This window comes from Coturnix japonica, chromosome 19, assembly GCF_054131305.1.
Source record: "Coturnix japonica strain WE chromosome 19, WE-NBRP24, whole genome shotgun sequence".
NCBI lineage: Eukaryota > Metazoa > Chordata > Aves > Galliformes > Phasianidae > Coturnix > Coturnix japonica.
The window spans coordinates 11,435,200-11,457,289 of NC_140681.1; the positions used below are offsets into that span (position 1 = coordinate 11,435,200).

The following is a 22,090-nucleotide window of genomic DNA, read 5'->3' on the forward strand; positions in this document are numbered from 1 at the left end:
CCGGGCAGCGCTCACCGAGCGGGGCGGCGCGGCGGGCGGTGCCGCGGGCACTAGGACCCCGGTCAGCGCCCGGCGGCGGCCGCGCACCCGCTGCAGCCGGAGCCCGGAGCCACTTGTGGCGGCGGGGCCATGAGCCGGCGCTTCACCGTCACCGCGCTGCCCCGCGAGGGCCCGGCCGGGGCTCGGGGCGCGTCCCGCGGGGCGGGGGAGAACCGCCCGCACGGCCGCGATGGTAAAGGTGAGAGTGGCGGCGGCCGGTGGGGAGGGTCGGCGGGGAGGGATGGAGGGGCAGGGCCGGCACAAAGCGGGGTGCGGGGCGGGGCCGTCGGGGCACCCCGAGACTGCAGCTCCGGGCCCGGGGTCCCTGAGAGGCTCAGAGTGGGGTGAGGGGCTGGCGGTGAGGGGTGCAGGGCACAGAGCTCCGAACGTGGGCAGGGCCTCCCCCAGGGGTGCGCTCCGTGCCCATCTCCTTATGGGGACGCGGGGACCATTGGGGGCGATGCACCGGGCAGCACCGGGGTGTGCGGGTCGGAACAGAGGTGCACGGTGGGGGGATGTAATGGGTGGGGGACGTGGGCTGCCCACCCCTCACCCAGGGGAGGCTCATGGGGATGGGGCAGTGGGGCTGGGATGCTGTGAGCCCCACGGTGCCAGGCTGTGGGCTGGGCGCTGGTGCTGCGTCCAACTGTCGCCTCGTGGTGCCCAGGGGACAGTGCTGAGGCTGCGCCGTCATCGCAGCTGTCACCGGAGCCTTATCGATCCCAGAAACCCAACCGGGGGCAGCGCGGGGCTGTGACCTTGCGGCCTTGCCAAAGGGCGAATGTGGGTGGGGGCGGGTGGGCGGTGGGATGCCCGAGCTGAGCTGTGCCCCACAGTGTGCTCCGGCCTCATCCCACGGCTGCTGGTTGTGGACCGCCATCCATCCCGCAGCTCCTGGGTGGATGGGCCCTGAGAGGGAACGCAGCAACGGGTGCTGGACCGGGAGCTGGTGGGTGGGTGTCTGAGGGCCGGGTGCAGGGCGGGTAGAAGTGAGAGTGTGCGGGAATGTGGGGGAACCGTGGGGCTGGAGACCCCCAGGGGCCTCCGCTGGGTCCCAGCAGAGCCGTGACCTTGTGCCCTCGCAGAGGACAGCGCAGCCCAGCACCGCCAGCAACTGCCTGGGACCGGCCCCGCAGCCCCCAACCCGGGCAGGGCTGGGAGTGCTGGGGCCTGCGGGGGCTGTGGGGGCTGCACCCGGCCGTGCCGCTGCCCCACACCAGGTTGGGGCGGTCTGAGCAGCCCCCCGGCACCGCCGGCCCTCATGGCAGCCTGGAGCGGGATGGTGGGGCCTGGGAACATCACTGTGGGTCTCACGCGGGGTCCCAGCCTGCTAGAGGAACTGCTGCGTGTGGGTACGGGAGCCCACGGGCTGGGGGCCGCTTGTTGAAAGCCGCTCTGCCCCCGCTTTGACCGGGGAGCCCCGACGGGAGGTGGGGGCGGGTGCGGTGCTCCCCATGGAGGTGTCGGCAGCGTGTGTGGGGCCGTGGGGCGTCAGCGAAGCCGCGCGTCGTTGGTTGGTGTTGGTTGGGTTGGTGCGCGGCCGTGGGGTCCCGGGGGGCCGTGGGGGGCGGGAGGGGTCGCTCAGCTCGGCTCAGCTCGCCGCCAGAGGCCGCTGCTGGCTCCGGAGCGGCGGGGGCGGGGAGGGGCAGCGATGGGAGGGGGTTGATCGACGTGACCCCGCCCCTCCCGGCCCCTCCCCGCAGCCGTTCCCGAAATAGCCCCGAGTGCGGTAGGGGGCCGGCTCCGTTCCCGGGCCCGGTTGCCGTGGCAACTCCGGGATGCGGAGGGCCGGGGGCGCTCCCGGGGTCCTGGAACGGCTGCAGCCCACGGGGGGCCGCCCCCTGCAGCGCGGCGCGGTGCGGGGCTGAGCGGGGCTGTGCGGGGCTGTGCGGGGCTGTGCGGGGCTGTGCGGGGTCCTCCCGTAGCCGGAGCCGAAGCGCTGAGCCCTGTTGCCATTCGGTCGGCCTCCCCACGAGGGTGCTGTCCTGGGGGAGCTCCCCAGGGTCCTTCTCATCGTTATGATGGCTCTACGATCGACCCCCACTCTGCAGGCTGTGGGTTGGCAGCACGGGGCCAAGTGGGGGCAGGTGGCGATGTGGGGGGGCATCTGACGTGGGGTGTGAAGGGGCATCCCTGGAGTGAGCCCCCCCGTGTCCTCGGGCAGCCAGGCTCCGTGGAAGTCGCTATGGAAACCAACTGGTTAAGCAGCCTCTCTCTTTGCCATGGCAACTGGCCCCGATGTCATCTCTTTTCGCTGTTCCATGATGCTTTGGGGATGGTTGGATCCATCCTCCCGGCCCCGCTGTGTGCAGGGGTTGTGGGGTGGCTGTGCTGTGCTGGGGCATCCGCAGCCCTTGTGGCATCCTGACCGTGGGGACACCCAGCCACAGACAGATCTGCAGAGCTGGGGGGTGTTTGGGTGCAGCGAGGCAGGAACCTCCAGTCCCACAGCGCAGCCTACACAGTTTCCCATCTTCCCCCTCCTTGAGGCACCGGGTGTGGGGCAGACGTGGCTGTGTGCGAGGAGCGGTTCTGCATGGAGCCCCTTCTCACTGCCCCAGCACAGAGACACGAGGAGAGCAAAGACACAGGGCCAGGGGTCTGGGGGAGGTGTTATTCAAACAGCCGGGGGGTGTTGCTATGTGTGGGGGGCTGCTCACTGTGCCTGGGCCAGGTGATGCCAGTTTGCCATCAAGCTGAACTGTGCCCGTGGGCAGGCGCCTGAGTATCTCACACAGCTCCCATCCAGTCAGAGCGGGGCTAGGCTGGGGCTGTCAGTGGTGTGGGGCTGTGCTGTGGGTCCTGGCTGTGGCTGCCATCAGGGTCTCACACAGCTCAGGCTCGGTACAGGGTAGCTGAGGGCACACAGGGGGGCTGCGAGGTGTCCGTGCCGTGCCAGCTTCGTGCTGCCCGCGGGGCCGTGTCACAGCAGATCCTTCCCCTTGTCGCTCCCCAGCAGCTTGCTGTAAGTGGGGCACTGATGCCATGCCTGGCCCAAAGCCAGGTGCCTGCGTGCTCCCTGGCGCGGGGGCCACTTGCAGCTGATGGCAGGGCCCTGTGCCTGCGGACAGCCACCTGCCGCCCTCCAAACCCTGTTCCCTGCCCGTGCCTCGTGCTGCTGCAGCCCTGCTGCTGCTCTGCTTCTGGGCGCTGCCAGCTGCGCCAAGGCCATGGAGCAGCAGAGTGCAGCATGCAGGGGCCACGTGTCCCAGCCCCAAACCCTGCCCACATCAGACCCCTGAGCTGCAGCCTCCTGGAGATGGACCAGCACCATGCTGGGCTCCCAGCACGCTCCATGTGTCCTGTGCCCTGCCCCATGCTGGAGGGAGCCCGTGCACAAGTGAAGTGAGCGCAGTCGATGTCTCAACCCCCGCACTGCTGGCAAATCCCAGCCCCTGAAATGGAGCCATAATCCAGGGATTAGGGGATTAGTGGTCTTTCACGTGCTCGCCCCCCCCCCTCCCCTTTTCTCCCCCCCATCTGCTTTAGCAGGAAAATCCCTCTTGCGTCGAGCCCACGTTCCGCGGCCTCCTGCGCAAAGCTGACACCTCAGTGCTTGGCTCTTGCTGTGGTGGGATGGCCCTGCACACCCCCCAGCCCTGCAAACACGCTGGAGTCCTGCCCACTCCATCCCACTGGCGTTAGGCTGCTCCATCCCTGGGCTCAGGGCAGCCCTGCTCAGCTCCCTCTTGGTGAATGAAGCACCACTGCTGTGGGTGCTGAGGCTGCACCCTGCCCATGCTCTCTGGGGGTGCCCCCATGCTGTGGGGCTCCTTAGGGCTGTGCAGTGCTGCGCTGTGCCCCACTGTGCTGGGCACTGAGGGCTGTGGCTATGCCGAGCCCCACCTTCCCAGGGTCCCGGCCCCACAGTGGGGCAGGGCTGGGGAAGGGCAGCGGAGCCAACCCCTGCAAGGTGAGGGCTGGGAGCATCCGCGCTGCAGAGCAGCTGGCTCCATACCAGGAGAAAGTAAACAATTAATTACAGCCGTCAAGAAGTAACTAACGCCAGCGGGCTGTCATGATCTCAACCCGCTCCTGAGGAGATGCCGGGAGCTGCAGCCAGCTCTGCTTCTGGGATCCTCCTGGACTGAGCAACTGAGAGGAGAACGGGCTGTGGGGTGACCTCGGGGTCAGCACAGTGTCCCTGTCACAGCCCTGCCCCAAACTGCACCGAGAGCCATTTCCACCCGGATCCCGTGCTGGCCCTGGATCAGCACAGCCGCAGCCCTCCAGGGCAGCCCCCGGCTCCATGTCCATATTGCTGCGTACCTGAGGGACGGGGCTCTGCGTGAGGATGTACCTGGAGGAGGGGGCACCCCTGGGACCCTTGTACTCTCATCAGTTGTGTTCATTCTCAGCTTGTGCCCCTCAGGGGCAGCTTTCCCCACTCTGCTTTGCCTGCTGCAGCCTTGGCCAGTGCACACCCCGCTCCTGGTGGCCCGGCTGTGCCCAGCTTGCCAGGGCTCACCCAGATGATGGCACCGCTGCAGGCTGGTGGTGGTGCTGGGCTGGAAGGCACAGCCCTGGGTTAGTGTTCTGGCTTTGGGGGGGGGGGCTGCCTGAGCTGAGTCCTTGCCGAGCCCCCCGCTTCCCATCGGAGCTGGGGGCTGCCGTGGCCAGGGCTGCCCTGACCCCTCTCCTTGTCCCCTGGGCAGGTGTTAGTCCCGATGTCGCAGGGCTCAGTCTCACGTCCTGGCGGGGGAGTGCCAGGTCCATGGGCAGCGCCCGGGCTGCGGAAGGGACGCGGTGCTGCGCCAGCTGTGGGGGGGCACCTGCAGCCACTCGAGTGCCCTAATTCCTCCCCCAGCCCTGGCTGAGCCCGGGGAGGCAGCGGGCGGCTCTGCTACAGCTCCTTCCCCCTCCCTCGCCTCTGCCTGCCACCGCTCCCCTCCCCAAAAACCCGACAGGGGATAATGCCTCCTGAATACATGATGAAGTGTGTAGTCAGGCTGGGCTCCGCCGCTGCTGCTGGGAGTGAGTGAGCGTGTGAGTCTGTGCATTGAGGCATCTCTGCACTGCAGCCTCCTCCTACATCCAGCCAGAGAGGCAGAGAAAGGCGCGGAGGGAAGGCGGCTTGTTGCAGTGCGAGGCACTGGCCCCTGGGAAGAAGCAAATCCCTGGCAGCCGCCCTAGGAGCGACCGGAGCAGCCCCGAGCGAGGCGGCGGGCAGCGGCCATGCTGAATAACCTGACGGACTGCGAGGACGGCGACGGGGGGGCGAGCCAAGGTAAGGGGAAGCCCGAGGGCGTCGGGGAGCGGCGGCAGGGGGCTGCGGGGCCGGAACCGAGAGGACGCGGGCAGAGCCGGGAGCTGCGCGGGGCCGCAGAGGCTCGGGGAGATGGTGACCGGCCGCGACGGCGGCTGCTGCTCGGCGACCACGCGACGCCGCGGTGCGGGTCCGGGAGCTGCCCGAGCCGGGCCCCGCGGGGCTGCGGCTGTGCGGGCGGTGCGGGCGGTGCGGGCGGTCCCGCTCCCGCTGCCGGTGGCGGCTGCGGCTTCCCGCGTTGGCGCCCCCGCACCGAGCCGCCTCCGCCGCCCGCCCGGCCCCGCAGCTGCCGCAGTCCCGGGGAGCGGCCGGGCCGGACCGGGCTCGCCGCGGAGCCTCCCCCCGGGGCCGGGACTGCTCTCCGGCCTCTGTCCCTTCCCGGGCGGCCCCCGGAGGTGCTGCCCCAGCCCGCTCGTGCCGCGCCGCTGCAGAGATCTCTGCGACGGCCCCATCCCGGCTGCCGCCCCCTGCACTCCCCTCCCGCTGCCGCCCCGCACCACCTCCTGCCTCCTCCGGCCCCCCCAGCCGCCCCCAGCCGCCCCCATCCCTCCTCGCTTCCCCCACCCCCGGTTGCCGCTTTCGGTCCCGTTTCTCCGTCTCACCGCCCCCCCCAGCCCGGGCCCGGTGCTGCCGCTGTCCGCGGTGCTGAAGCCGTGCGCAGTGCAGCCGCCGGGGCCGCCGCGGAGACGGGCCGGGGCTGCAGTCCCCCGGGGGGCTTTGGGGCCGCAGCGTTCGCTGCTTTAAGCGGAACCCTGGCCCCCGTGCTCCCTGACCCCCGGCAAAGCCGAGCTGCACGGGTGCAGTCCCCGGCTTCCCGTCAGCAGGGCGAATGCAGCATCCTCTTTCACGGGTGTTGCTGGCAGGCACGGGAACGGGCCAGGAGAATGCAGCCGTGAGCTCGGGGCATCCTGCGGTACCACTCTGGCCGCCCCCACTCCCTCCACGTCCCCTTACAGGGTCTGTCGAAAGCCCCGGCCGGGAGGGCCTCGAGGGGGCAGCCGGACCGACAGTTGCAGTGTGAGTTCCCGGCTGCCTGCAGCAGGGCTCCAGGCATTGCCACACACAACGCTTTTGGTGTGTGCTCCACAGCCCGGCTCTTGTTTATCTGCTTGTTTATTCACGGCTGCACTCAAGGTCAGGGTTGGCAGGAGTTTTCGGGGTCACCTTGCCCGGCCAGGTGGAGCTGTGCTGCCCCACCAGCCAAACCTTTCCCTGGCTCTGACCCTTTGCCCTATGCAGCAGCAGGGGCCGTGTTGTTCATTGCGTCTCCATTGTGGCAATGCTGGGTTGCATGGAGGCAGGTGTGCCTGCCCTGCTGCTTGCAGGCTGCGTTTCTGGGGTCTGGCTGTGAGGTTGGATGTGGTACCGCTATAGATGGGTCATGCAAACTGTCTCTGGGGCTGAGCTGAGTTAGGTGGTGCTTGTGGGGCTGCTGGTGCGGGGCTGGAGGAGGTGTGTGACTCCGTGGGGCTGGAGAGCAGAGGAGGGTGCAGGGGAGAGGTGCTGCAGGGCCCTCCCCCCTCGCACCTGTACCGGGGGTGGTGGGGGTGGAGGACTCTGGTGGCTGCTGCGGGGGCTGTGCTTCTCCTGTGCCTTGCCAGGGGCCCCGCAGCACTCCCTGCCCAGGTCTGTCTAGGGATGGTGATGTCCCATCTCAGGGTGGCAGAGCCGATGCTTGCCAGCAGGGACACCTCCGGCTCTTTCAGGCCCTGTGATGCCTGCTGAGACACGCAGACAAGGTGCTGCAGAATCCCTGGTCCTCCACTAGTGCCATTTGTGTCCCAAGGCCAAACAGCAGCCCTTCTGCAGGTCCTTGTTCTGGGTGGCTTAAGAGAATGCTTTGGTGACAAGGGCTGGATGGGATCCAGTGCTGACAGCCCAGCGAGAGCAGGGCCAGGAGCAGCCCTGGGGAGGGGACAGGAGCAGGGCAGCAGGCAGGGCTGCAGTGTGACATAGGGCTGGCTGTGTGCACCGCTCTGCTCTGGGCATGGGGATGTCAGATGCAGCCCTGCTGCAGATACCTGTGCTCTGGGCTGGAGGCACCTGGCTGTCCGAGGAGAGGAGAGTCGGGGTGTGGATCTTGGCTGTAGCATCATTCTGCGGCCATTCCCATGACAGGGCTCAGGCTATGGGAGAATCTGGGAAGCTGTTTAAATGCAGCCAGCCAAAGCGCCTGTGCTGGAAATCCTGAGCCTGCAGGGCCGGCTGATCAAAGAGAGGATAATCCTGGGTTTAGGAAGGAAGAGGATAGGTCTGAAGTAGCAGTTGGTCTAATTTGGGTCAGGCAGTGAAAGAATCCACCCCAAACGGCCGCTCGGCATGCTGGCCAGCTGCAGGGGCAGTGTCACCGGGGGAAGGGGGGGTGGGCATTGCACCTCTTCTGTGCTGCAGTGATCCTGGCACTGCAGGACCTTACAGCACCCCAGGGCTGAGGGTCAATGCCAGGACCAGTGCATGCATGGCCGAGTGCCCTGGATGGCCGGAGGGGACAGAACAGCGCTGTGGCCACCCCCAGGCAGGAGCTCCTGCAACATGGCAGCAGCTGGGGCTATCAGCTGGGGGACACGTGCTTGCCCATGTGCTTGCCGGCCCACAGGGATGCACAGAAGTGCTGGCGTGACCTGGGGGCTGCTCCTTGCAGACAGCCCTGGGCAGAGTCCCAGGGAGCTGGAGCAGTCTGCTGCCAGCCAGTGCCAGCGAACTCTCTGGCAAAAGTCAAGGTGCCCTGTGCTCCTGGGGAGGAGCTCCAGCACAGCCCCATGGCCTGGGCAGCTTGCGCAAAGCAGGCAGGCATCGCCCTGCTCCTTGTCCTGCTCCTGGGGCTGGAGGGCTGTGACTTGGCTGGTGCTGTGCCGATGCAGGGCTGGAAGTGCCTCCTGCAGGCGTAGGTCCCAGTGGCACTGTCTGGTGCCAAAGCAGGGGTAGGGGACACGCAGTGCCAACCCTGCAGAGGGGCAGTGCAGGAGGGGATGCCAGCTGGAGCCAGGTTGGGGTGGGGGCAGCATCCAGCAGCACAAACCCAGGGGCAAGTGTTGGTATGGGGTGGGAGCTGCCCCGTCAGCATCCCCCTCTTGCCTGCTGCTCCCACCTATCCAGGGGTTGCAGCCCCCAGCTCCAGGGCTGGACATGCTGGCAGTGTTCTGCAGGGGGGACAGGCTGGCTGCAGCCCTGGCAGCATCTCTGCTAAATTAACCCTCAGGATTTGGCTGCCTGGCTCCCTCCCCCCCCTCCCACCCTTCGTTAGTGCTCAGTCCCTGCGCTGTGTAAAACGATTACGGAGGATTTGGGATAAGGGACATGATGCTTCCCAACACAACTGAGAGCTGAATAAAAAGCCACGGAGAGATCACATCATGGTGGGTGCCGCAGCCCTGCCTGGTGCTGCCCCACGGGATGGCCGTGGGCACGCAGGGGCGGTCCCACAGCTCCGAGTCCCCAGCGGGGTGTGGGCTGGGTGCTGGGATGTCCCCAGCATGCAGGGCCGGCGGGGAGCCCTGCCGCGAGCAGCATTACGTGGTCGCCACGCCGGGGCCGTGGTTCCCTGCCAGCAACCCAGCCGCGAGCCCTTCCAGCCGCCGCAGCAAATTAAAAGGCCGATTCATGTTGAGTGATCCCTGGGGAGGGGGGCGGCTCGGCGCCGGGATCGAAGCCTGGCACGGCTCGGCTCTGCTCCCATGCTGCGTGGCCCTGGGCAGTGCTGGGGTGATGGGAACGTGTCGGCCCGTGGGCATCGGGGTCAGCTGGCAGCCTGCAGTGTCCTGGGGGTGCCACACTCGGTGCCTCGGGCAGGTCCGGCTTCAGTAGCAGTGATGGGGTTTGGGGCGTCCCTGCGCAGGGTGGGCTGCTGTGCCCCTGCCCGGCTCTGCACAGACCACAAATCCTCTGACAGCCGCCTGGAAGAGGCTGCACCAGCCCCTCTGCGGCAAAATGGTCTCCAGCAGGAGCGGGGAGCACAGCCGTCACCTGGGACCCCGCAGCTGTGGCACTTAACTCCTTCCAGCCTGCAGAGATGGGGAGGGGGCCTGGGCTGCACCCTGAGGACAGCAAAGCTGAGCAGCCCTGTGCCCCCACCTACAGTGGCCACTTTGGGCCTCTCCTGGTGTTAGTTCTGCTGGTTGGCACCACCAGGCGAGGGGCTCCTGGCAGCCAGAATGGAGCCAGCACTGTTGTTCTGTGGGGCTGTGGGGGTCAGCTTTGGATTGTGAGGCTGTGGGGCACTGCCCACAACAGGGGCACTGGGCTGTGTGGCACAGCAGGAGCCTGAACCCAAGATCCTGGGCTCAGGGCCCTGCCCTGGTGCTGTCAGTGTTCTGAGATGGGGCTGGGGGGACAAGGGGGCATCAGGACGGTCTTGGGGTGCAGTGACGGTGCTGGCAGGTCAGGGCAGCAGGGCAGTGTGGATGCCCCATGGTGAGGCTGTGCTCCATCACCAGGAGCTGGGCAGTGTTGGCCCTATGGGGCTGTGGTGATGTGGGGTCCTGGGGCCTGGCTGTGTGCCCGCAGGATGCTGGTGGGTTGCGGTGCTGTGCGGTGCTGTGCGGTGCCGTGGGGTCCGGCGTCTGTCCGGCTGTGCTGTTACATAAGAGCAGGAGCAGAGGCAGCCGTGGCTCGCTGTTCCCATAGAAACCAGCGTGGTGATGTCGTCGGCCGGGTAGCAGGCGGTGAGGCGAGGCCCCGCGGCTCCGCTCACACTGTGGGGGTCCCAAAGCTCTTCTGGGCTGCCCACCCCCACCCCGCTGCCCCCACGTGTCCCCGTGTGTCCCTCTGCATGTCCCCCGTGTGTCCCCGTGTAGTGGGGCTGTGTGCACTCCGGAGAGAAGAGTGCAGACACCCCCCAGCCCCTCACCACCATGGGCCCATTCTGAGGCTGGGGTCCCGGGGCTGGCAGGGGTGGGTGTCCCTGTTTGCATTATGTTTATAGCATTTCCATGCTCCCCAGGGCCCAGGCTGTGGATTGAGGTGATGGGGGCCAGGACGGTGTCTGCCTGTGCATGCAGCTCTTATGTAACATGCACTTTACATGATGCTTTTGGCAGAACCAGCTGGGCAGGAGCACTGCCCCACACTGACGGCCCCACGAGCGGTGCCTGGGCAGTGGGTGTGGGCTGCCCTCTGTGGTGTGGCACCATGGGGACCGCAGCTCCAGCCCTGCTGTTGGCTGAATGGTGGTGGTGGGGTGGGAGCGCATGGGGTCAGCATCACCCATGGTGTCGGGGGTTTTGCCCCCCAGCCAGCCAGGAGGGGCTGCAGGTGGTGAATCATGGCTGCATGCAGGAGAACTTGCTCCGCTGAACCCCAAAATGAGTCAACCATCGGGAGCAGACAGCCTTCAAAGCAGCGCTGTGCTCCCAGCGTGCTGGGTCTGTCCTGGCTGCTGCTCACCCCGGCTCATGGCAGCCCATGCACCTCCCCACAGCTCCAGGCCTTCCTGAGCTCTGTGTTCAGTGTTGGCTGTGGGCGCAGGGCAGCTCTAGGGTGCTCCATGCACAGAGCTTGCCCGGCCCTGCTGCTGTCCTGCCCTGGTTCCTGTGCCATGTGGGTGAGCTCACACCATGCTCTGCTCCGTTTGGTTCATGGGCATTTCCCAGCCCTACACACTGCTCACACAGCCTGGCCTCTCTGTTCTGCCTCGGTGCTGAGAAATGCGCCATTCAAATGGCATCCATGCTAGCTGCCGCTTTATTTCCAGCCTGATTTATTTCTGCTGCTCTGCAGCTCTCTGCTGCTTTCTTTGCTATTAAGCCCGACTCTGGGCGTCTTCTGTGCGAGGTCATTATGCAGCACGGCAGCCCCATCCTGGTGGAGCAATGGGCTCTGCAGGCTTTGGGTAGTGCTGTGGGGCAGCCCTCAATACCGGGTGTGTCCCAGCCCTGTGGGCCGTATCAGGGATCAGCGCTGTGAGTTGCTGTGGGATGCTGGGTTGCCCGGTTCCCCCTGGATCCACACCACTCACTCTGCCTGGTGCTGGCTCTGTGGGTGCGCTCCAGTGAGCCCAGACGGTCAGTGCTGTGCGGCTCTGGTTTGGGGGGGTGGCTCCTCAGGGCTGGGGGCTGCCAGTTTACTTCTCCATCGTATCCTGCAGGCGATGGCAATCCCAAGGAGAGCAGTCCCTTCATCAACAGCACAGACCTGGAGAAAGGAAAAGAGTACGATGGCAAGAACATGGCCCTCTTCGAGGTAGGGCATGCGGGTGGCCTGGGCCAGATGGGACCTGGGGAGGTGGTCATGGGGACAGGGACGCTGAGGAGCCCATGCAGGATCTCCCACTGCAGGGCCTGCAGTGGCCACGGGCCAAGGGCATGCAGCCTGCAGAATGCAGCATGCCACAGTGGCTGTCCTGGTGTGAGCAGTGCTCTGCTGTGCGCTGGGTGCTGGGTGTGGGTGGTGCAGGACCTCAGCTCTTGGGCTCTGTTCTTTGCAGGAGGAGATGGACACCAGCCCGATGGTCTCATCCCTGCTGAGCGGGCTGGCCAACTACACCAACCTGCCCCAGGGCAGCAGGGAGCATGAGGAAGCTGAGAACAATGATGGGGGCAAAAAGAAGCCAGTGCAGGTGAGAGGTTGCAGGGCAGTCACTGCTCCTTCCTCCCATCCCCTTCAGCCCAGGCTGTGGCCTGTCTCAGGGCACCAGATCCCTCCTGAGCTCTGATGGCTCCCTGCTTCCTCCACAGGCTCCACGGATGGGCACCTTCATGGGCGTCTACCTGCCCTGCCTGCAGAACATTTTTGGGGTCATCCTGTTTCTGCGCCTCACCTGGGTGGTGGGGATCGCTGGAATCATGGAATCTTTCTGCATGGTCTTCCTTTGCTGCTCCTGTGTAAGTGCCCCCAACCCCCACCCCTCATCCTCATCTTGGGGGCTCCCACTGGTCCAGGAGTGTTCGCTCCCCCCATGCTGGGCTTTGCTCCCCATGCCAGCACTCACTGCTGCTCAGCAAGCTCAGGTGCTCCTGCTCCACTTAGCAAGGAGAAACCACCCAGCTTCCCTGAGGAACTGGGAGTGGAACAGTGTTCAAACTGTGACCCAGATTGCACCTGGGTGTGGGTGGGTTGTGGTGTTGGTGCCCATTGTCTGAGACCCCTGTGCCCAGGAGCTGGCTGCCCTGTTGGGACGGTGCCCTGCAGCATGTGCTGGGTGGGAGGAATGTGTGTGGGCAGAGACCCCATTGCCCACGTACCCTCTGAGCCCCACAGGCAGCACAGCATCATCCCAGCCAGTGCCATGTCCCAGCCTTCTTGTCCTCACCCTGCGGCAAGTCCTGCTGCTGCCCCATGGTCTCTGCTCACCGTTCCCTCTCCTGTCCCCCGCCTGAGCTGGAAGGGGGCTCTGCCCAATGCTGACACTGTGTTTCCTCCTGCAGACGATGCTGACGGCTATTTCCATGAGTGCAATTGCCACCAACGGCGTGGTGCCAGGTAGACCTGAGGCTGTGCCTGTGTGTACTCGGGGCATGGGGTGCTGGCTCCCCCAGGGGTGGGCTCCTGCCAGGTTTCGTGCCCCAGAAGTGCTGTGCCAGGTACCGGGGCTGCCCCGTGCCGTGCAGGGGATGGCAGCTGTCAGTGCCAGCCGTGTCCCGGCCCTCTGCCACCAGCCCCGAGCGGGTTCCCCGGGGGTGAGCACGGAGCTGGAGCCTCCACCCCGTCCCCAGAGCTGTGAGGTGCAGATGGCAGCGGGAGCCGTCAGACACGGATCCTCCTGCCAGACTGGGGCGGCCGCGGGGGGAGCCGCTTCCCCGAGCGGAGCCGGGCGAGGAGCAGGGGGAGGATGGTGCCGGGGTGCGGGAACGTGCTGCTGGGGGCTGAGCGCTGCGGTGCCCGGGGCTGCCCCCTGAGCGTCTGTTCAGCTCCATAGAGCCGGAGCGGTGCCTTCCCCGCCGCTGCCGGGGCTCAGCACAGCGCTGGCAGCCCAGCTCCGGCTGTAATTAATGCCATTTATCATCCTGCCGCCGGCCGCGGGGCCATCGATCGCTGCCGCCTGGCTCTAAGGGCTCCTCTGGGAGGAAGGAGCGGGGCACGGCCCGTGTCCCTGGGGCCTCGGTGCCTGTGTGGCTTCGCAGGGGACAGGTCTCCCTGCGGCCGTCATGCCCAGCTGCCCGGCTCCTGCGAGCAGTTCTGCCAGCTCAGCTGTGCAGGGCTTGGGATGGCTGAGCTGCCGCCGGCTGAAGCAGAGTGCTGGGGGTCCTGGCCCCATCTGGGGCACGGGGAGGACTGGGGGAGCCTACTGGGGGCTGCCAGGGACCAACCTCTGCTCTCTCCAACAGCGGGCGGCTCCTACTACATGATCTCACGCTCCCTGGGGCCTGAGTTTGGTGGGGCTGTGGGGCTCTGCTTCTACCTGGGCACCACCTTTGCTGGCGCCATGTACATCCTGGGCACCATCGAGATCCTGCTGGTGAGTGCTGTGGCCTTTGCCCATGTGATGCTGAGGGCTCGTGTCGTGGGCTGGTGGCTCTGCCCTCACCTGCTGGGGGGGGTCATGGATGTGTGGTGGGGGCCAGGAGTGCTGCCTTCACCAAGCAGTGACTCTCTTTCCTCCAGGCCTACATCTTCCCCGCCATGGCCATCTTCAAGGCAGAGGATGCCAGCGGGGAGGCAGCTGCGATGCTCAACAACATGCGCGTCTATGGCACCTGTGTCCTGACCTGCATGGCTACCGTGGTGTTCGTGGGGGTCAAATATGTCAATAAGTTTGCCCTGGTCTTCCTGGGCTGCGTCATCCTCTCCATCCTGGCCATCTACGCCGGTGTCATCAAGTCAGCCTTCGACCCACCGAGCTTCCCGTGAGTACGACCTGCCATGGGATGGGGGCTGGGCTGAGGATGTGCTGCTGAGTGCCTGTACCCCCCTGCCAGGATCTGCCTGCTGGGCAACAGGACCCTTTCGCGGCACGGCTTTGACCTCTGCACCAAGGTGGTGGTGGAGGGCAACGAAACGGTGGGCTCCAAGCTCTGGGAGCTCTTCTGTACCTCCCGCTTCCTCAACGCCACCTGTGATGAGTATTTCACCATGAACAACGTGACTGAGATCGAGGGCATCCCTGGAGCTGCCAGTGGCCTCATCCAAGGTGGGTGTGCGGCGGGGATGGAGGCATGAGCAGGACCATGGCAGCTCTGCGTGGGGCTGGCAGAGGGTTGGTGTGCAGACAGATGCATGGAGCAGAAAGCCAGTCCTGGCACGGCAGTGATGGGGAGCGTGGTGAGCCCTGCCTGCAGACACTCTGCCCTCGGGTGCACCAGGCAGCAGGAATGGCTGCACTGCGGGACTCTGGCCGGTGCTGTGGCCACCTGAGCCACAGCTGGTGCGAGCCTGACAGCTCTGAGTGATGCTCAGAGGCTGGGGAGGAATAAATCCTCCCTTTGTTTCCTCTCAGCCATTGGAAGGCAGGATATTGATCTGAGGTTTAGCGAGGAGTAATCGCCCCTCGGGGGTACTGTGCTGCTGCTACTGCTGGAGCACAGGCACTGGAGGGCAGCCAGGGCACAGAGCACCTCGGCAGCATGGGGAGAAGCTGCTGCTGACCTGTTTTCTGGAGCTGCTGGTGCGTTTCCCAGGCGCTCACGTTCCTCAGCTGGGTGCTGGAGGACGATGCTCTGTGCCACACTTGGGGTGTTGGCACTCAGGGTTACAGCTCTTGGGGCTGCAGCTGCCAGGCCAATGGACCAAGGGAATGCAGGGGGTGTGCTGGATGCTTGGGGGCTTCTGGGGGCTTTCTGTGCTGCAGGGCAGGGCGGGGGCAGGCTGCAGCCCAGGCTCCATCTCTGTCTGTGGACAATGTGCCTTTCCCAGCAGGATGGGCTGCAGTGGCAGCAGGGGCTGTCAGTCCCAGCTGTCACCTGGGGATGTCTGGGGGACATGGGGAAGGGCCATAGCATGGGGTGGCAGCCCCAGTGCAATGCTGTGGTGATGCTGGCTGCCCCTGCCTGGCCGTGCTGGCTGCTTTCTGCTGCTCCAGTTTTTCTCTGCAATCTGTGACCAAGGCAGCACACACAGGGACATTAAGCCTGTTACATCAGCCCCACGCTTATAATCCCATCAAAAACATTATCAAGTTACTTTGACACGATCCACTTTCCTTAAACCTGTGTTGATCGGTATTAATTATATTACCCTCTTAATTATTTGCTCCAGGAATCCCACGTCAGCTGCTCCAGTATCTTACAGGGACAGTGCCAGCAGCGGGACACACCTGCCCTGGTCACACACCCACCCACCCCTGGTGCCTGCATGTTTCTGAGGCCCACCAGGGGCTGGGGCTGCCCACTGCCCTCCACGCACACCATCAGCTCTATGGCTGCGTGGCATAGAGGGGATGGGATGGTGCAGGGTTCAAGGAGGTGGCTGTGGGTGCAGGCTGTGCTCTGGATGTGTCCTCACAGTGGCTGTGCCTCTTCATAGAGAACCTTTGGAGCTCCTATCTGACCAAGGGAGTGATCGTGGAGAAGCGGGGGCTGCCCTCTGTCAGCCCCCCAGACACCCCGGTGGACATGGACCAGCCCTACGTCTTCAGTGACATGACCTCCTACTTCACGCTGCTCGTGGGCATCTACTTCCCCTCAGTCACAGGTGGGTGCTGCCGTTCCCCTCTCACACGTGCTGCTGTGCCTCTCCCACGGATCCCACGTGCGCTGCTGTTGGGCCCGGTTCTGGTGCGGGGGTGGATCACAGCCCGTCCTCCCACGCAGCTCCGGTGCCTCGCTGTGTGCTGACGTGCCCGCAGTGCTGGTATTTATAGCTCCCGGGGGAGGAGGAGCCCTCCCCTGCCCCAGTCCCGCTGCGGAGCCCTGTGGGACCCTTGTGGGATGTGGGAGCTCAGCCGGAGCCCTGTGGGCCGTCCCATCTCTGCACTCACTGCTGGGTCTGGTGATGCTGGATCCTGGGGCTGATGGCTCTCAGCTGTGCTGTGGTGCCCTCAATGTGCTGCCCCTGGTACCCTCCTGCCTGGTTCTTGCTTACGGCATGGTGTGATTGTGCATGGATTTGTGTCACATCAATAATGTAGGCTGAGCCACAGGTAGCTGCGTCCCCACTGCGGGACCTGCTGTGCACGTGGCAGCCGGGCTCATGGGGGACACATGTCAGGGCTGTGCCAGATCCACAGCACCATAGGACTGGAATCGTTAAGGTCAGAAAAGACCATGTCTTGTCCCAGCCATGATCAGACCCTGCAGCCGCTGCCATTCACTCCCCTGCTGGAGTTAATTAAGGGCTGATGAAACAAGTCAAACAGTGGATTTTGTACCTAATCCTTTAGTAGCCTCAGCCTGTGGGTCAGGTGGGAAAGTGCTGATGGGGGCGTGAGGTGGGCGGGGGTCCCTGTGTCCATCTGGGCCCTTAGAACAGCAGAGCTGGAGCCGTCCTACCAGCAGGGTTGTGGCTCTGTCTCCAGGCATCATGGCTGGCTCCAACCGCTCTGGGGACCTGCGGGACGCACAGAAGTCCATCCCCACAGGCACCATCCTGGCCATCGCCACCACCTCTGCAGTCTGTATCCTTCAGGGCTTGATTGCGTGAGGATGGGCAGGTGGGCCAGCAGGGCAGAGAGGGGTCTGGTGGGGTCTGGTGGGACAGACAGGTTCCAGTGCTGGGCAGGGTGGTGTGGGGGCTCTGTGCCTTGCAGGCTGTCCTTGACCTACCCACAGACATCAGCTCCGTTGTGCTCTTCGGGGCATGCATCGAGGGTGTTGTTCTGCGTGACAAGTGAGTGCCACTGGGCTGTGTGGGGCAAGCTGGGCTGTGGGAAGGGCTGGGGACAGGGACAGCTGTGGGGGACGCAGCAGGAAGCTGCAGCTGGAACGTTGGGTTGATGTGGTGGTGTTCTGGGTCCGGTGGGGACAGTGTGCCTGCAGGGAGGATGCCTGGCTGTGCACCAGGGCAGATGTAGAGCTCACAACAGGCTCTGGGGGCTCGTGGCTGCCTCTTCCCCCCCATTTATGGTCCCTGCGGCTCGGGCTGTGCGCAGCTCTTGTTTGTCAACAGGCAGTGCCGTGTATGTAGGGCAGCCCAGCTCGCTGTGCGGCAGTGACACTTCTGGGTCGCCAGCACCAACACAAACTGGATCCGAGCCACACGCAGCCTTCGTTGGCCCACTCCTGTCAGAGGGGGTGGGAAGCCCCTGGCCCACGTCCCCCCGCTCCCCACACTGTATAGACTAGGGTTGGGCTGGACACGTGCTGCCATGGCCGTGGGTGATACCTGTGCCCCGCAGGTTTGGTGAAGCCGTCAATGGGAACCTGGTGGTGGGCACCCTGGCGTGGCCGTCCCCGTGGGTCATCGTTATCGGCTCCTTCTTCTCTACATGCGGGGCTGGGCTGCAGAGCCTCACCGGCGCCCCGCGCCTCCTGCAGGCCATCTCCAGGGATGGGATCGTGCCCTTCCTCAGGGTGAGCGGCCCCCAGCCCTCTCAGTGCTCCCCCTCACTCATGGGGCAGGTCGGCTGCCCCTCACCTTGCGGGCACCGGGGCTGCGGTGGGTTCGTCCGCGAGCTGTCGGTAGGAGGAGAGTGTCGGGAAAGGTCGGGATCCCCCTCCCCCCGCTGCTGCTGCTTAATGTTTTATCTGCTCTCCGAAGACGCGTTCTCACAACTGCGTCTCTCCAAATCCGAACCGACAGCTCCCCCCGGGGAAGAGCAGGCTAATTTTAACCGAGCGCCTCCGCCCTGCCAGCCACATTCGGAGCGCCCGCACGAGGACCGCAGCCTGCGCCCTGCCGTGCTCCCGGACACGCGGCCCCCACCCCCCGCCCACATTCTGCCCCCGGGTACCCCTGGGGGGTGGGGGTCTGTGTGCCAACGTGGTCAGGCTGGGGGGCTCTGATGGCTGCTCCCCAGCACCGCGGCTGTGTTTGTCCCCACCTCCAGGCGCGGGGCAAGGTCAGCGGCATGGAGCTGCCGCCGGTTCCCTAACACCCCTAACACCCCTAACACCCCTTTTCTCCCCTGCCCCAGGTCTTTGGCCATGGCAAAGCCAACGGGGAGCCCACCTGGGCTCTGCTGCTCACCGCCTGCATCTGCGAGATTGGGATCCTGATCGCATCCCTGGACGAGGTGGCCCCCATCCTCTCCATGTAGGCAGCACCTTCAGTGCAGTGGTAGCTGGGCGGGTTTGGGTCCTTCCTTAGCCGCTGTGCCCCACATTGCTCCCCGTGGGGCTGAGCATGGGGCCTGTCACACTCACAGCTCCATGCTCAGCCGCTCCCCTCTGCAGGTTCTTCCTCATGTGCTACATGTTTGTCAACCTGGCCTGTGCTGTGCAGACGCTGCTGCGGACGCCCAACTGGCGGCCCCGTTTCCGCTATTACCACTGGTGAGCAGGGGGCGATGCAGGGCTGGGGGCTGGGGGCTGCGGGTTGCTGATGTGGTGCCCTGTGCAGGACCCTCTCCTTCTTGGGCATGAGCCTGTGCCTGGCTCTGATGTTCATCTGCTCCTGGTACTATGCACTGGTCGCCATGCTGATCGCCGGCCTCATCTACAAGTACATTGAATACCGCGGGTAAGGGCCCGGCAGGGGCTGCAGGGCTGGGGGACCCACATCCCCGTGGTGCCGTAGGTGCTGGGGCTGTGCTCCATCACTGGGGCTCCCAGCCGTGGACTTGCTCTGAGGCTTTGCTGTGTGCTGCAGGGCGGAGAAGGAATGGGGTGATGGGATCCGGGGGCTGTCGCTGAGTGCTGCTCGCTACGCACTGCTGCGGCTGGAGGAGGGCCCCCCCCACACCAAGAACTGGAGGTGAGGCCGCGGGTTGGGGGGAGCGGGAGCCATCAGGGCGGCGGGTGCTGACTGCAGGACCTTCCTTCCAGGCCCCAGCTGCTGGTTCTGGTCCGTGTGGATCAGGAGCAGAACGTGGTGCACCCACAGCTCCTGTCCTTCACTTCACAGCTCAAAGCAGGCAAGGGCCTCACCATTGTGGCCTCTGTGCTGGAAGGGACCTTCCTGGACAACCACCCACAGGCGCAAAGAGCCGAGGAGGTGAGAGCTTCCCAGGCCCTCCCAGCGGCAGCTGCTGTGCCCCACGGTGCATCCAGCCCTGCTGTGGGGCTGCTGGGACTGCTGCTCTGCTCCCCAGAGCACCAGGGATGCCGGGTACCAGCAGGGAGTGGGTCTGGCTCCTGGCTGGTGCAGCACAGCACAGCACAGTGCCAGCAAGGGGCCGCAGTGCTGCCAGGCTGCGCAGCCCCTCCACCGAGCCCCCCACACTCCCTACAGCCCCCACACTGCAGGCAGGGGGAGGTGGAGCGAGAGCCTTCCCAAGTGGAGCATGATTCCCCTCACACCTCATGCCAGCCAGGCGGCACATTAATGAGATTAAGCCCTCAGAAGCAAACAGTTTCTCTCCCATGCAGACATGTTATAATTTCTCTGAGTAAATAACTCTAATTGCTGCTCTGCCGCCCGTCAGAGCCCTGGCACGGGGACTCCCTCTGCTCGGCACGGCGCAGAGCCACGCGCCGGTGCAGCTCAAAGCCGGGCCTCCCCCATCTCCATCCCACGCTGCCGTCCTGCCGCAGGGCTCTGCACCCCACAACCCACGCCCCACTGGCTCTGCTCCCTGCACCCCATGCACCTGCCGGCTGCCCCAGACCAGTGGGTGCTGTCTGCAGTGGGTGCTGTGCGGGGCCATGTCCTATGCACCGTTCCTGACACCCTCTCTCCTGCTGCCAGTCCATCCGCCGCCTGATGGAAGCGGAGAAGGTGAAGGGCTTCTGCCAGGTGGTGATCTCGTCCAACCTGCGGGACGGCATGTCGCACCTCATCCAGTCCAGCGGGCTGGGAGGGCTGCAGCACAACACGGTGCTGGTGGGCTGGCCCCGCAGCTGGCGCCAGAAGGAGGATCACCAGACCTGGAGGAACTTCATTGGTAGGGCTGCGTGTCCGGGTGCCTCGGGGTGCCTACATGAGCAGTGCTGGCTGACATGGCCCTTTCCCCACAGAGCTTGTGCGGGAGACCACGGCCGGGCACCTGGCATTGCTGGTGGCCAAGAATGTGGCCATGTTCCCGGGCAACCAGGAGCGCTTCTCAGAGGGACACATCGACGTCTGGTGGATCGTGCACGATGGAGGGATGCTCATGTTGCTGCCCTTCCTCCTGCGGCACCACAAGGTACTGTGCCCCTGGGACAGGCAGGGGCTGGGGTCGGGTCTGCCTCCACCACAGGGTGCCCACAGCTCCCTCCCTTCCCCCCTCACAGGTCTGGCGTAAGTGCAAGATGCGTATCTTCACGGTGGCTCAGATGGATGACAACAGCATCCAGATGAAGAAGGACCTGACAACATTCCTGTACCACCTGCGCATCACGGCGGAGGTGGAGGTGGTGGAGATGGTGAGCACGGGGCTGTTCCCAGCGTGCTGCATACAGGGAATCTGGGCTTGGAGACACGGCGCTGTGGGGCTGTGTGGGGCCAGGATGGGGTGTGCTGCAGGCTGGGCCCCACAGCTTATCCTGCTCCTCTGCCCCACAGCACGAGAGCGACATCTCAGCCTACACCTACGAGAAGACGCTGGTGATGGAGCAGCGCTCCCAGATCCTCAAGCAAATGCACCTCACCAAGAACGAGCGGGAGCGGGAGGTGAGGCACAGCCCCACACCTGGCCCTGCTGTGTGCCCCCGTCCTGCCCTGCTGTGTGCTCACCCCATCCCGTGCAGATCCAGAGCATCACGGATGAGTCTCGCGGCTCCATCCGGCGCAAGAACCCGGCCAACACGCGCCTGCGTCTGAACGTCCCTGAGGAGCAGGTGGGCGACGGCGAGGAGAAGCCCGAGGAGGAGGTGAGGCACCGCGTGTGTGTCCTGCTGGAGTCAGGATCAGCAGCTGCTCCCAGCCCCTGCCGTCACCCTCTGCTCTGCTGCAGGTCCAGCTCATCCACGACAAAAACGCCACCACCTTCTCCAGCAGCCCCCAGTCCCCAGCTGAAGAGGCAGAGTCAGCCCCTGAGAAGGTGCATCTCACCTGGACCAAGGAGAAGTCTGTGGCCGAGAAGAACAAGAGCAAGAGCCCCGTCAGCCCCGAGGGCATCAAGGACTTCTTCAACATGAAGCCGTACGGCCCCACGTGCTGCTGCCGTGTCACCGTGCTCTGGGCTCAGGCCCATGTGTCCCTCCTTGCTCTGAGCAGGGGCCTGCAGCCGGGTCCCTGCACACCCACCCGTGCAGTGGGGAGGGTGGGAGGTGGGGGGGTCCCTGTGCAGAGCGGGGGTTGGGTGCTGGGGAACATGTGCATGCCTGGCACTCACCTCTTCTCTCTCTCTTTTTTCCCAACCCCGTTGTGACCTGGGCAGGGAGTGGGAGAACCTGTAAGTATGTTGCTTTGGGGGCTGGGGGTGGGGGGCGGGCACTTGTGGGCCCCATGTGCAAAGGCAGCTCCTTGCACCCACTGGTGGTTGCTCGTGACACGATGCCAGTGAGGTTTGCTGTGCTGCAGCCCAGCCCTGCCCTGTGCCCACTGCCCTGTGCAGCCCTGTGCCCGGCCCCCACCCACATGTGCTGTCTCCCCAGGAACCAGTCCAACGTGCGGAGGATGCACACGGCTGTGAAGCTCAACGAGGTGATTGTGAAGAAGTCCCAGGACGCCAAGCTGGTCCTGCTCAACATGCCAGGGCCGCCCCGCAACAGGAAAGGGGATGAAAACTGTATCCTTCCCACTGCTCTGGGGGTGGGCTGAGAGTCCCTCTGCAGGGGCTGTGGGGCCAGGGCTTCTTTGCAGGCATTGCAGGGCACTGCCCAGTGCTCAGCCTGGATGCCCCTGAATCTCTGCAGCCTGCCTGGCTGAGACTGACAGGTTTATGGGCCCTCC

At 65.3% G+C, this 22,090-nt stretch overlaps 1 protein-coding gene across 3 annotated transcripts in view; it reads left to right on the forward strand.

The window, feature by feature from the left end:
• Positions 1-22,090, forward strand: part of SLC12A5 (solute carrier family 12 member 5) — a 25,827-nt gene continuing 3,737 nt past the window's right edge. For 2 of the 3 annotated variants that reach the window (XM_085520526.1, XM_015881905.3), the window contains exons 1-25: positions 1-238; positions 11,388-11,482; positions 11,727-11,858; positions 11,977-12,123; positions 12,667-12,721; positions 13,567-13,697; positions 13,844-14,085; positions 14,158-14,369; positions 15,701-15,868; positions 16,692-16,790; positions 16,945-17,002; positions 17,511-17,685; positions 18,249-18,367; positions 18,508-18,606; positions 18,674-18,793; positions 18,923-19,027; positions 19,099-19,267; positions 19,961-20,156; positions 20,230-20,399; positions 20,488-20,619; positions 20,759-20,866; positions 20,944-21,066; positions 21,150-21,337; positions 21,576-21,590; positions 21,793-21,926. In XM_085520526.1, coding sequence (XP_085376652.1) covers positions 130-238; positions 11,388-11,482; positions 11,727-11,858; positions 11,977-12,123; positions 12,667-12,721; positions 13,567-13,697; positions 13,844-14,085; positions 14,158-14,369; positions 15,701-15,868; positions 16,692-16,790; positions 16,945-17,002; positions 17,511-17,685; positions 18,249-18,367; positions 18,508-18,606; positions 18,674-18,793; positions 18,923-19,027; positions 19,099-19,267; positions 19,961-20,156; positions 20,230-20,399; positions 20,488-20,619; positions 20,759-20,866; positions 20,944-21,066; positions 21,150-21,337; positions 21,576-21,590; positions 21,793-21,926 — 3,301 coding nt within the window. In that variant the 5' untranslated portion in view covers positions 1-129. Of the gene's footprint in view, positions 239-4,762; positions 5,267-11,387; positions 11,483-11,726; positions 11,859-11,976; positions 12,124-12,666; positions 12,722-13,566; positions 13,698-13,843; positions 14,086-14,157; positions 14,370-15,700; positions 15,869-16,691; positions 16,791-16,944; positions 17,003-17,510; positions 17,686-18,248; positions 18,368-18,507; positions 18,607-18,673; positions 18,794-18,922; positions 19,028-19,098; positions 19,268-19,960; positions 20,157-20,229; positions 20,400-20,487; positions 20,620-20,758; positions 20,867-20,943; positions 21,067-21,149; positions 21,338-21,575; positions 21,591-21,792; positions 21,927-22,090 lie in introns of those variants that run through there. The other variant, XM_015881906.3, reaches the window with a different exon arrangement.